Source organism: Anoplopoma fimbria, chromosome 24, assembly GCF_027596085.1.
Source record: "Anoplopoma fimbria isolate UVic2021 breed Golden Eagle Sablefish chromosome 24, Afim_UVic_2022, whole genome shotgun sequence".
In the NCBI taxonomy this organism is placed as follows: Eukaryota; Metazoa; Chordata; class Actinopteri; order Perciformes; family Anoplopomatidae; genus Anoplopoma; species Anoplopoma fimbria.
The window spans coordinates 19,265,480-19,277,648 of record NC_072472.1 but is presented as its reverse complement, the minus strand read 5'-3'; the positions used below and the strand labels follow the sequence as shown (position 1 = coordinate 19,277,648).

Here is a 12,169-nt window from a genome sequence, read left to right as displayed (position 1 = left end):
CAAAATATTGGTTAATCCCTGGAATCAGTTTCTAATATCAACCCATGTGAATAGCTTCATTAAAGGTCCTTTTAAAAAAATGACTTTGACCTGAGGGATTTTCTGTGGATAAGCAGACCTCTTATGACTCAAAACAAGTATGCCATATTTAGGTATAGAATCATAACTACAGATATCAGAGGCTTCCCATGTATTTTTATTGCAAATTAACCAATCAGTTCACCTTTAAAATCTTGATTATCTGGTTTGTAACTGTGATTGCTGTTATTCATGCCTCATCTTTTTCTTGAAGGTGTACTGTTTAGGCTCACCACAAGATGCCCATTATCAGTTATTATTATTAGTAAGAAACCTGCCGATAGCTAGACAGAATAATATAATTACACTAATGTTGCAATGCCAGACCTGTTGTATATCAGAGCCATGAAATAAATATAACTTTTGTCAAGGTCAGTGTACAGTTCTTGTTTGATTTAGTGATTCAGTCATTTTTGAGGTTGTAGATTACAACGACCTTTGTATGATTATATTATTGATTGAGAGTTAAGCCTGTATGGAATTTCCGTCTACCTGCATCACAAAACAAACATGTTAATATGGTGCAACAACACCTAGTCAATTGGCTTGGAACACTAGGCCTACCATAAATTCAACGCATGACTTAGTGTACTTTTATTACAGTAGCCAATTACAGTACACTGTAGTAAAGGTATTCTGGAGAGCACTTTCGAAATAGTCTGTTTATTGAAAATGGTTCGAATAAAAAACACGATTTAACTCTGGCTTCCAACTTTTGTTTCTGAATCAATATATTACCAAGACAGAGAGAACAGCTACATAAAATGAATCTGCTACCTGCGTAGGTAGAGACGCAATGACGTTGTTCTAGCGTGACTGTCAACTACGCGCTCTCTGAATTAACTCCTTATTCGACTCGTTTACGGGATCATACCTTTTTGAACCTGTCCCGTGTAGAAGTGTTCAAAATGTACACATTCTTTCTGTCAGTGTTCTTTTAAATTATCTCCTGACCAATACCTTTGAGTCTTTGTTCTTGGTTGTTTTAATGTCTAGTTCATTCATAAATATCTCAGTTAAAGTGCTGTTTCAAGTCATCCAGAGTGACTGTCACGCCCATTGAAGAGCGGTTCAGAATGAGCGAATCGTTTGCCAGTCACACACTCTGACTGTTGCAGCTGCCCGGAAAGCTAGTTTTAGACAACTGGCTAGCCGCAGCCAGTGGTAAACAGCGAACCGTCGATTTGCTAATATATATAGCTACGGTATTTAAAGAAATCGCTTTCCAAACCAGCACATAAGCAGCAAGAGGAGGGGGATTTAATAAAACGGCCAGGTGGGTGATCAACTGTGACCTTTTGTTCCTTCACTTGCATACAGTGTGTCTGTGCAATGTTAGACTGTTTGGACCAAACACCTAAAGGAGCCAACCAACTACTAAAGGGACGAAGCCTCTTGAACTGATGACTGAAACGCACTGGTTCATCTAAAAGTATCAACAATATTAAGTGACAATCTCAATGCGCCAGTAACAACTAGTTAGCACGGTTGCTTCCCTTGCCTATAAACAAACGAAACACAATAAGTGACTTAAATAGATACTTGGTATATTTCATCCATTGTTTGGGTTTATTTGATCATGTGATGACATGGGTAACGTTAGCTAGCTAGCCCTTGTAACACGGCCCTTGGGGTTGTTCCGTTTTGTCTCTGTAATTATGACTATCTATCTATCTATCTATATATATATATATATTGATGCTCGAGGCCCTATTAAACACCACATCATCGGTGCTTAATTACATTGACCGGTTGGGGCCATACGATACGTGTAGTTCGACAGGGCGAGGTCCACAGTAGTGGAATAGGATGTTGTGGTTGTACAGGGTCTTTTCCAGTCCAGTACCACATAGTGGCTCTAGTGCAGTGTGAGTTAAATTAGTACTTGTTTATGAAAACCATGATTGGATACGGTTGCCAGATATGCCAGTGAGGAAGACCCATCCACTAATGCAGCTACTATCTGTCTAGTGAAGTTTCTATGTACACACCTATGTATATACCCCTTTACTGCCCACTCTGGTCTGCCAGCTCTAGCTATATAACTTTGATTTTAGGAAATCAGGAAGTTCTGCGTTGACAAAATGCAACGCCTCTCCCATCACACATGTAGATGAAAGGAGTAGGATCTAATTGTTTAAGTGACATCTGCCCACCTTAAAACGAACACACGTGAAGTTTCTATGTTCCATGTTTTGTACGTTATATGTCAGTAAACATATTGTGACTGCTTTTAATAATAATAATCATACATTTTTTTCACGTTACATGTTAAAGACAGAAACAGTAAAATAAATAACAATGTAAACAAGGTTGGTCATTGTGTTTCAGAGTAGAGATGGAAGGAGACTACAGCAGTTTTACTCGAGATTCGTCGGATGACCACTCGCAAAGAGGAAGTGTTGCTTCTTCTGCAACACTTTCCCGGGGTACGGTGCAGCAAATATATATTTATAACTCATTGAAGCATGAATTACTCCTCAGTGTTTCCTAACATGCAATTTTATTTATAGCAAATTCACTTTAAAAAAAGTGTAATTTTGATGCGGTGTTGTTACTCTTTGGCTTTCTTGTTTTTGTAATTTTTAATTTGTTGTTTGTTTATTTGTGTTTTTATCACACAGCTCAAGATGTGCTCGTATACATCTGTGGTGACAGCGCAGTACACTTAGCAGTAGAAGGGCTTGGCAGTGTGTCTGTGCAGGAGTTGGGCCGCAGTGTTCGCGAGGCTCTCCATATTCCTGATTCTGCACAGGATGTTTTTGCCTTCTGGCTTTGTTCTCCACTGCTTGGTAAGACCTTTTTCCCCCCACACTTTTTACACTCATAAATGCTGCAACTTTTCTTCTGGAGAAGTGTGTATGTGTGCTTCTTTCTTCAAAAAGATATCATAGTCTGGCTACAAAACGTTACATATTACATTATACACACGCATATTTTTCTCTTTAAATTATTGTACCTTACGCCGATGTAAGCCGCTCCAGTGTCACAATAGCTAGCGGCACAAGAATCACAGCAGGATATCCGACACATCTCACTGCCTTACTATTGCCTCTTTCTTGCTCATCAGAATTGCAGTTAAAGGCAAGGCATCAACCATACAAACTGTGTAGGCAGTGGCAGGACTTGCTGTATCGCTTCACTGAGGCCTCAGAGGAAGACATCTCACAAGGTGAGAGTTTGAACTGTGTGCCGCTGTCTTCACATGCATCATGTAACTGCATTATTGTCAGCTTTCTGCAGTAAGCTATCGTCTGAACAAAAAGCTGGGTAAGGTAAGGATAAGAGTACTTGATTTATAAAGTCAGATTTCTGCTGTAGAAACAGGATGTCTTGGCCATGTATACACTTAACAAAGGTTCTAATGGAGTTCTTACATTGTGTGTAACAAAGGCTCAGTAAGTGTAGAAATGAAATTGAAATGAATAAAGTCTCTTTCCTGGATGCTGGTTTCCACCGCTGAACAGCAGATTATTTGGAAAAATGGTTGACAAAAAGATGAAGTAAGGCTCAATCACGACAGAGGCTGTCTTCTCACTTGGCCATTTATTTAAAAAATCCAACAAAAACACAAAAGGCTACATCCTCTTAAGTCTGCACCAACATAAACTGAATCCACTAAACCACATACTTTTTATTTAGGAGAGAAATGTGATTTATTATTAACTGCATGTGCTTAGTACCTCGCCCAGGGTAAAAGTGCTGTCAGGTTTGCTTGAAATAAATTTTAAAAAAAAAGAGAAGAATTTGGCAAGCAATAAACAGCTGTGGATGAACATGCAAAATAAAACCTGGAACATGTAGGAAGTCAAACAACATGAAGTGAAACCACTTAGAGAAAGAGAAGTGATTACACTTGCTGCATTTAAGTTAATATTTTATATTAAAATAATATAACTGAACATTTATCACTTTAGTTTAGACAACATTATATATTCATACAGTGTAGAGTAGATATTTGTGGCTCTTTTGACTTTTTAAGCCTTAAATCTTTCTCATCATACAAATGTTCTTTTGAAGCACTTTTAGGATGAGGGATGTTAAGCGGACTTGTCAATGATATGTTGACAAATGGGAAAATCTGAGCTTTAAATGTTAATTTGTGTACAACAATAAATTACCATCCTCTCATACAGAAGTGGCAATGTGACATTATTATTGTCGCCAAACCTTCAGTAGTTTTTCTTACAATTTAAAGCTAATCTAAGTACAGCTAAAACAGTTTGACAATCAATTGATTAGCTGATTGACCGAAATTTGGCAACATTTTTGATAAACATTATTTGTTTATCAAAAGTGTTATGTCACCTTAAATTATAATTCCTTGGATTTTGGTTGATGGTTGGACTGAACAAACAACTAGTGATACTGCTGCAAAGTGCATGGCAAGAAATAAAACACAACAATGGCAGTTTACCACAAAAAAAGTATCATAAATGTATTGTATAATCATGTCAATGCAGTCCTGTACTGGAATGTGAGTTGGTTGGAGGGGGTGTTTCCACCACAGTGTTTGTCACTATACCCTTACTCCTCTCCTCTGGGCATGCGGCTGAATATCATCTAGTCACGAACAAATTTAGAGAAGATACAGATGGTCCCCTGAACCCTAATCCATCATTGTCCTCTGCTTTTTCCTCAGATGAACCATGTCTCCAGTACCGTCGGAACGTCTTTTATCCTAAAACTAAAGAGCTGCAGGTACTATTAACCCTAATTCTGTGCAAGAACATTCTATAATCTTACATATGAGTGAATTATTACGACATTGTAATCCATCACTGGAAAGTTTAGTAAACATGTTGACTCACAAAAGGCTTTGTGGGCTTTAATACAGGTTTTTGGTTAATGTCTGAAAGTTGTAGTTCTAGTTAGTTTTCCTGATGACTGATGTATGTGTTGTCGTCCTGTCACTCCTGAGCAGATATATGATGAGGGAGTGCTGAGGCTTCTGTACGAGGAGGCCAGGGGCAACATTCTCTCTGGTCGATACCCCTGTGACCCCGAGCACTGGACGGGTCTCGGAGCCTTGTCTCTGGCTCTCGATGAGGGAACTGATCTTGACAGGCAAAAATTAAGTACTACTATAAGGTAAGTTAGAAAGGTTGCTGAAGTTGCACAGTCAAATGTAATAACGACCGCTGTTAAGCTTCACCTCTTTTAATGTATTTATATTTGAGACCAATCTCAAAATATCTCCCGTGGGTGTGTGTGTGCACCATTGTTGTGGTTGTTTACATGGGCAGACCCATAAGTACATTAACCTCTTTTTCTGTTTATTTTTTCCATAAATATTTTTTTGTTAAACTTTATCGCAAGATCTTCCAAAAGTCTTTGTTCTCCCCCTCCTTGCTCGACCCCCGGCTCCGTAAGTCTAGCTGTTTCACTCTGCTTCCAGTCTTTATGCTAAGCTTAACTGACCTATTTCCCAGACATGGGAGTGGTTTAACTTTAATGTAACATCATGCTCATACACTAATGATAACTTGAAAGAGAGCCACATGTGTGCCATTTTCTAGTAAGATATTCAACACACACAGCTGTCTTTTCAACACATGATCTTACTTGACGTTCTACTTAAATGGACATTTTTGTGAAGTCAACAGTTAACAGTTGACTCGGTAATAGTTTGCCTTTTTTAGAAAATGAAGAAGTGTGTACTGTCCCCTGGTCAAATCATGAGAGGATGCCTCACTTCAGCCAAAATGTGGAAGAAAGAAAAATGCTGTTAAAAGCAAAAACCAACTCATGTCCATCAACCCACATATTGCAGAGAGCAGCTGGTAGATTAAGCAGCTTTAAGTACTTCAGCACAATCAGCGACAACATGTTGTTATTTTATGAAAATCAAGAGGCATTATGACAAAAGGTCAACAGTGCTTCTTTGGGGATTTGAGTTTTTCATATTTAACACTCGTATTGTGCCACAGCAGTGTTTTGCAGTTACTTGTTGGATTTTAAGTTTCAAACACAAGAATGCACAAAATACAATTTTTGATTGGAGCGGGAGGGACATGGAAATGTGTGTCTTTTTTGTTAAGACTCTCACTTGATTGTGACTAATAGGCTGATAATTATAGGTATAGGGCCTATATATCACTGCATGTATAATGTGTAGTCACTGCTCTCATTTTAGGTTTGCTTACAGTCTTGTAATATAATATGTTTTTGTCTGTTGATTCTCCTTCTCTTTCACTATTGTACAGCTTTATACTTTAAATAATTCTTCCTTTATTTGGTTTTTAATAATTATTTAAATAAAAAAAAGACCATTCAAAGTCCTTTTTTTCTATGATCATGAAACAGATCATAATGTTTCAAGCTTTCCCAACAATAGAGGAAATGAGAGAAGACACTGACTTTATCTTCTACACATAAATTACATGATGTTAAACAATACAGTGTAATCAAGTCCTGAAATTATAGTGTGATTGGACTATTGTGGAGGAGAAAAACACAACTATCAGCTTGATAATCTTGATATATACTGCTCATTCTTTATATAATAATTATTGGTTGCAGATTATATTATAGACCAAGAGTTTGGCACTGAAGAACAGAAGCTGTCCCACTTAACAAGATTTTTCCCGTCAGGACGTGAGTGCTAGTAATTGAGAAGAAGAGGTCAAATTTCCAGCAAAACTCAAACTTTATCGGGAGACCAACACATTTCAGCTTGTGGCCATCATGAAACATATAACAAAGGACCTTCGAATGGGTGGCATAAATGAAAATGAAAGCCTATTAAAGGATTGAAGAGGGGACAGAATCTGAGTTTTACAATAACTGCAAGAGAAATGTATTAGGATAGTCATAATGGCACAGTAGCACGAGAAAGTATTGCATTGATGCAATCGGTTGTTTCAGCGTCCTGTTAATCGTAAAGATGGATCAACTGAAAAAAAGGGACACCATGAGATCAAAGAGTTAAATGTTGAAAAATAAATTGCCATAAAATTGTGGATTTGCCATAAAAATCCAAGATTTTCACAGATATAATGCATTAAACAAACGTCTCTCATCTGTTCCACAGGGAGAAGAAACTGTCTTCTTTTCTGCCTGCACATGTTGCCATGGGGAGTGGAGGTTTGCTCTCCACTCTGAGAGGGAAGTCAAGCCGTCAGACAGGGCTGGAGCAGAACCTAATGGAGGAGTACAGAAAGATCAGCACACCTGCTGGAAGCTCTCCTGAGCCCACACAGCTCCTACACCAGTACCTCAACACATGTCACACTCTGCCTTACTATGGGTAAGAATATGTGCAATGAGCCATTTACACTCGTTTTTGTCTTACCTCAAATCACTTCATATTTATTAGGTTTTGATTAACATTAACTACGCAAATAGGTGCGCTTTCTTCTTTGGGGAGATCGACAAGCCAGTGCAAGGGATCCTCCAAAGAGTCAAACGCAAAGCTGTCAACGTCGGGATCTGCCTGGAGGGAGTTTATGTGATGGATGTTAAAGAGAAGGTGAGCACTGCATTGTCTTTGGTTGACAGCTCTGTAAAACAACAACAACAACAACAACCCACACAACCCTTCACTTTGTGTGTTCGTATTTGGATAATCACTGTGCACACCGCAGACATGTTGGAAGCAGTTTTTGTTTATCTTCATAAACGCTAACCTCATTCCTCTGGTTGGAACACATTTTCTTGCAGCATGTACTGCTCGGTCTGCATTTCAATGAGCTTTCCTGGGACCACAGCTACCCTGAGGAACAGGGGGACTCGCACATTCTGTGGCTGGAGTTCGATGGAGATGAAGATGGCACTCCTGTCAACAAGTTGCTTAAGATCTACTCAAAACAGGTAAGAACATGTTTTGTTAAAATAATAAACAGTTCACAACATCATCTGATGAGATTAGATTGACCACAATAAAATCTCTTTACCAACAACAGATGGGAAAGAGTTGTTATATAATGCTAGAGGCAGTAATGCCTCCAGGCCCTAATCCAAGGCTGGCAATCTGACCCTTTGTGTGCCTGTGGTTCAGAAATGGACCATAGAAAAGTAACACAGCTTTTAATTATGTTTATACATCTAAAGCTCATTTGTGAGTTTTTTTTCTTTCTTTTCACAACCAGGCAGAGCTGATGAGCGGCTTCATTGAGTTCTGTGTGGAGCTGAGGTCTGCGTCTGAGGGAGGAGCTGCAGCGGAGATGGACGGAGAGCTGAGTCCGTCTCAGCAGCCTGCTGGGCAGGACGGCAGCAACAAGAACGGACGCGGAGGACGGCGCGGGATGCTGCGCAGGCAAAGCAGTGTCGTGTGCAGTCGGGTCCATTCACTTAACACTATCAGCTACGTGGACAATGGTGAGTCTAGTGGTTAGCTTTAGTAGTCCGTGCCTACTTGCTGTAAAATCTCTATACCAAGACAATCTCCCTCTAGTAACTTCAATTGGAGCCGTTTTTCAATATTTCTCCATTGTTGTCTTCCAGGAAAAGAAATCAAACGCTTGAAGCCGAAAAGAGCCGCGTCCTTCTTTACCCGACAGCCGTCTGCATCCACATACTCAGCTGTGCAAGTGACGGAGGGTCTGGAGCAGGGTTAGACTCGCTGATCAGCTGTGCCCCGTGCCTCTCAAAGACCAAACCTGAACACTGTACGAAAAAGACTCGAAACAAGTTTGAGACATTTAACTGATAATATATGAACATGCAAAGGACCAAGAGAGGGATCTAAGTGTGAGTGACAATATTTATCTTTTGAAGTTGTGTGTATATTAAGAGAGTACAGTAATGTGAAACACAAAATGATCCATTAACCTGTATGCTTCCAAGGTTAAACTGAAGTGGTTGTTTATTAGATGGCCTTACATAAAGAAAATATAGCGTTCTTTGAGCACCATATGATGGACCTCCTTCATGAGTCCGAGACAAGCCTTACAGAAATCCTCATTCAACAACTCCAATTGACAGTTTCTACCTTTCTGCAGCACTCTGGTGCTGTTGTTATTCAAAAATGTTAAACCTCATTAGAGTATAACCACTGCTTTACCTCTTTTTACTCCTTTTTGGGGTTGGACATCAACAACAATATATCCCCATACAACTAACATTTTGTAAGAGCTACCACAAACTACAGTCAGCATGACAAACGTTTTCAGGGGACAATCTTAGGGGCGTGTTTTCTAACTGCCAGTGCCTTGTTTTCATCAAAGAGTGAAGACACTTAAAGAAAAGCACTGGTGGAAAGGATAACGGGTTGGTGTTACTGATCATAAAGAGCCCGTATGGGAGCACATTATATGTGTTGTGGAAGTTTCTTGTAAGTACAAGATAATTCATGTTTGAGGATATTTGCAGGTGGTTATCATGGAGAGAAAGTGCAGGTGGGACATCGCACTTTAAAAATAATTATTCTGCTGTGATATTCCTATGTAAAAGCAGGTTAGCTGAATTTACAAGACAAAATAGAAATTTTACAGCATCCAGTTGTAGAATCTAAAATTACACATTCACAGTATCAAGCCTTTATTGGAAGCATGAATTGATTTGCACCAATAAGAGTCAAGAACCGCCCAAACCATTCTGTAAAATAGGCAGGTTTAATCGATTGAAAGCTCTGTTCTAGCAGTCTATAAATCATACCTGCCACTGAACAGTTAGCATGTCATATTCAAAGTTTAACTTCCAATCAGAAAAGGAAACATCGATGTGCAGGTCTTGACTTGACTTGAACTTACTTGGTCTGACCTGATCAGCAAAATAAAACTGATGCAATACAATTCTTGTACAACTTCTGACACAAGAGCGACAAAACAAAAAAATCCTTCCCGTTTAGCCGTTATCAGTTTTTCAAATGATTTTTTTCCTTGATAGCACAATCATGGTTGACATAATTTGGAAAAGGACGAGGAACAATATCTTTGTATAAAGGTGTTGTTGATGTCTGTTTTCAGCATTTTTTTCATGGGTTATTCTGTTAAATATAGGACCGTTTTCGGAACCGTTAAGGAACATAACTGCTTCAGTTTAACTGAAATTAAAAATCACCAATTTCTGAGATAGTTTCACTGGACAGGACTATATGCTCTGTGCATATGGCACAGACCAACTGACCAACAACCTTTGACTACACTTTTCAAATCTCAGTCTGTTCACCAAAGCAAGCCTATCTAACGTGCTGCATTACAGTATGCTACCTTAACTCTACAGAGAAAGACTTCAGTTTCCACCACGTGGCCGAGTCCTCCAAGTGTCTCTCTGAACTTCACCCTAATGCTGAAACAGTCTGTTCCTGTCTTTGCTGTACAATTAACAAACATGTTCACCTCACTAATGGCCATTTAAACATCTGCCTTCCACTGATTTGAGATACGGAGGCGTCGTGTATTCCTGATTCTCCTGAGCATGAAAACTGCAGAATGTTTTTACTTTTCTACGCTTCGACTTGTAATATGTCAGCTACCGACTGTAACCTAACAGCAGCAGGCCAATATATTGTTGCTAACTTAACACTATGCATGTCACAATGTAGAATAGGCATTCCACATTAGACTACTCATCATGTGATACTGCACTATTAATACTAATACACTGTTTATGAACCTGTTTTTGTATTGTTTGTTAGCTTTTATGAGAGAATATTTTTTATTTCATTTTCAAATACTCATAGGTATATGTTGGTACACAACAATGAAATGAAGAAATAGGTCATTGAAAGCATTCACTTTGCAGAAGCATCAAGTGCCTTTTTGTTTGTATTGAGTTAGCATCTGAATGACTGTTTTGGTGCTTGGAAACCAAGAATGGACAGTTTTTGTTATTACTGTGGTTTGAAAAAAGTATTTGTGTTTTGTAATATATTTCCCACATTTACAGGCCATGCATTTCATTTTCCCGAGCTGATGTGCGTATACGTAGAGAAACTGGATAACTACACTGGGCTGCTGGTGAACAGTGTATTTGGTTCCTCTTAATGGAGTGGTCAGTCTGCCTTCATTAAAATCTGTCTGTCTTTTTTTTTTAATAAACAGATGCAAAGTGAGCATATTTCTCTGAAAAGATATGTTAAAGTGTGTTTAATACCTTCAGCCTAAACGTACTGAAGCCATACTTCTTTAATTAACACTTACTGTTACTTTGTATGATTTTCTTTTTTTAAGGAAATATGTTATGTATCACTATACATTTTGACCTGTTCTGATATAAGTGCTGTAAACTGCTGTTGATGCGAGTCCATCAATGAAAGCCCGATGGGGAGAGAAATTCATGCTCTGAATATGTGTGAGGCACTGAAGAAAGCTTGACCTTGAGATTCTATCGCAGAGGGCTTTACTTTATTAACCTAAAGTATGTGATGGTTGCACAGCTTCTGCCCAAAATGTTCAGTTGCGTAGTCTTTTGTATTTAAAAATCAGCAGTTTAGTACTTTCAAAATAATGTCCCTCAGTAAGAAAATGAAGAGGAACTTGTTGGTACTTGAACTGCCCAGGTAATTTTCAGAGTTTCAATCTGGATGTATTAGTTACTTAAACATTTTGGACCACCCCATTGTGATAATTCAATCTTATTGTTATAACTTACCTATCAAGACAGTAATATTCAGCCAGCCAGTCAGTGAAAGGAGACCCAGCCTTTCTTACCTTTTGGCAAACGTGTGCTGATCAGATTCTCACATTTGAAGATTCATTTTACCATGAAAGCAACAACTTGCTCCTGTAAGATTTCCACTGGGTGGGTTTGGAAAAGCATTTTAGTGTTAAATTTGAATATTGGTTGTATATTGTGCAGGGATTTAAGAGTGATGTAACACTGTTAATTCTGATTTGGACAGTTGTTCTATGATTATGCTTGTGGAAATGGCCTAACACACACCTAAAAGTTGGCTATAAGTAATTACTAATACCAAATGCCTGAGGTGAATAAGAGAATATTATTCCCCAGTTATAGAATTGTCCATGGTGCAATTTAAAGTATTTTGTAAGATTCTGAAACTTTGACCATTAAATAGAAATTGTTTTCTCTAAAGACCAAACCTGTAAATCTGTATTTTTTTCTGGTTACTGTCTCTACTTTTCTGGATTTCACTACAATATTTAGGCCTCAGGTTATTGTCTTAAAAGGGAAGAATACATCTTTG

General features: G+C 38.5%; 1 protein-coding gene across 2 annotated transcripts; it reads left to right on the top strand.

Moving 5' to 3' along the window:
- Positions 1 to 1,161: 1,161 nt before the first annotated feature.
- frmd8 (FERM domain containing 8) lies at positions 1,162 to 12,055 on the top strand. 2 transcript variants are annotated; one of them, XM_054625568.1, is made up of 11 exons: positions 1,162 to 1,354; positions 2,415 to 2,507; positions 2,703 to 2,870; positions 3,149 to 3,250; positions 4,721 to 4,779; positions 5,003 to 5,169; positions 7,112 to 7,327; positions 7,426 to 7,549; positions 7,741 to 7,890; positions 8,169 to 8,397; positions 8,524 to 12,055. In XM_054625568.1, the coding sequence occupies exons 2-11, from the start codon at positions 2,417 to 2,419 to the stop codon at positions 8,634 to 8,636; spliced, it is 1,419 nt and encodes a 472-aa protein (XP_054481543.1). In that variant the 5' UTR covers positions 1,162 to 1,354; positions 2,415 to 2,416; the 3' UTR covers positions 8,637 to 12,055. The 2 variants fall into 2 exon arrangements, with proteins under 2 accessions (XP_054481543.1, XP_054481542.1); XM_054625567.1 differs by having other exon boundaries at positions 2,410 to 2,507.
- Positions 12,056 to 12,169: the final 114 nt, after the last annotated feature.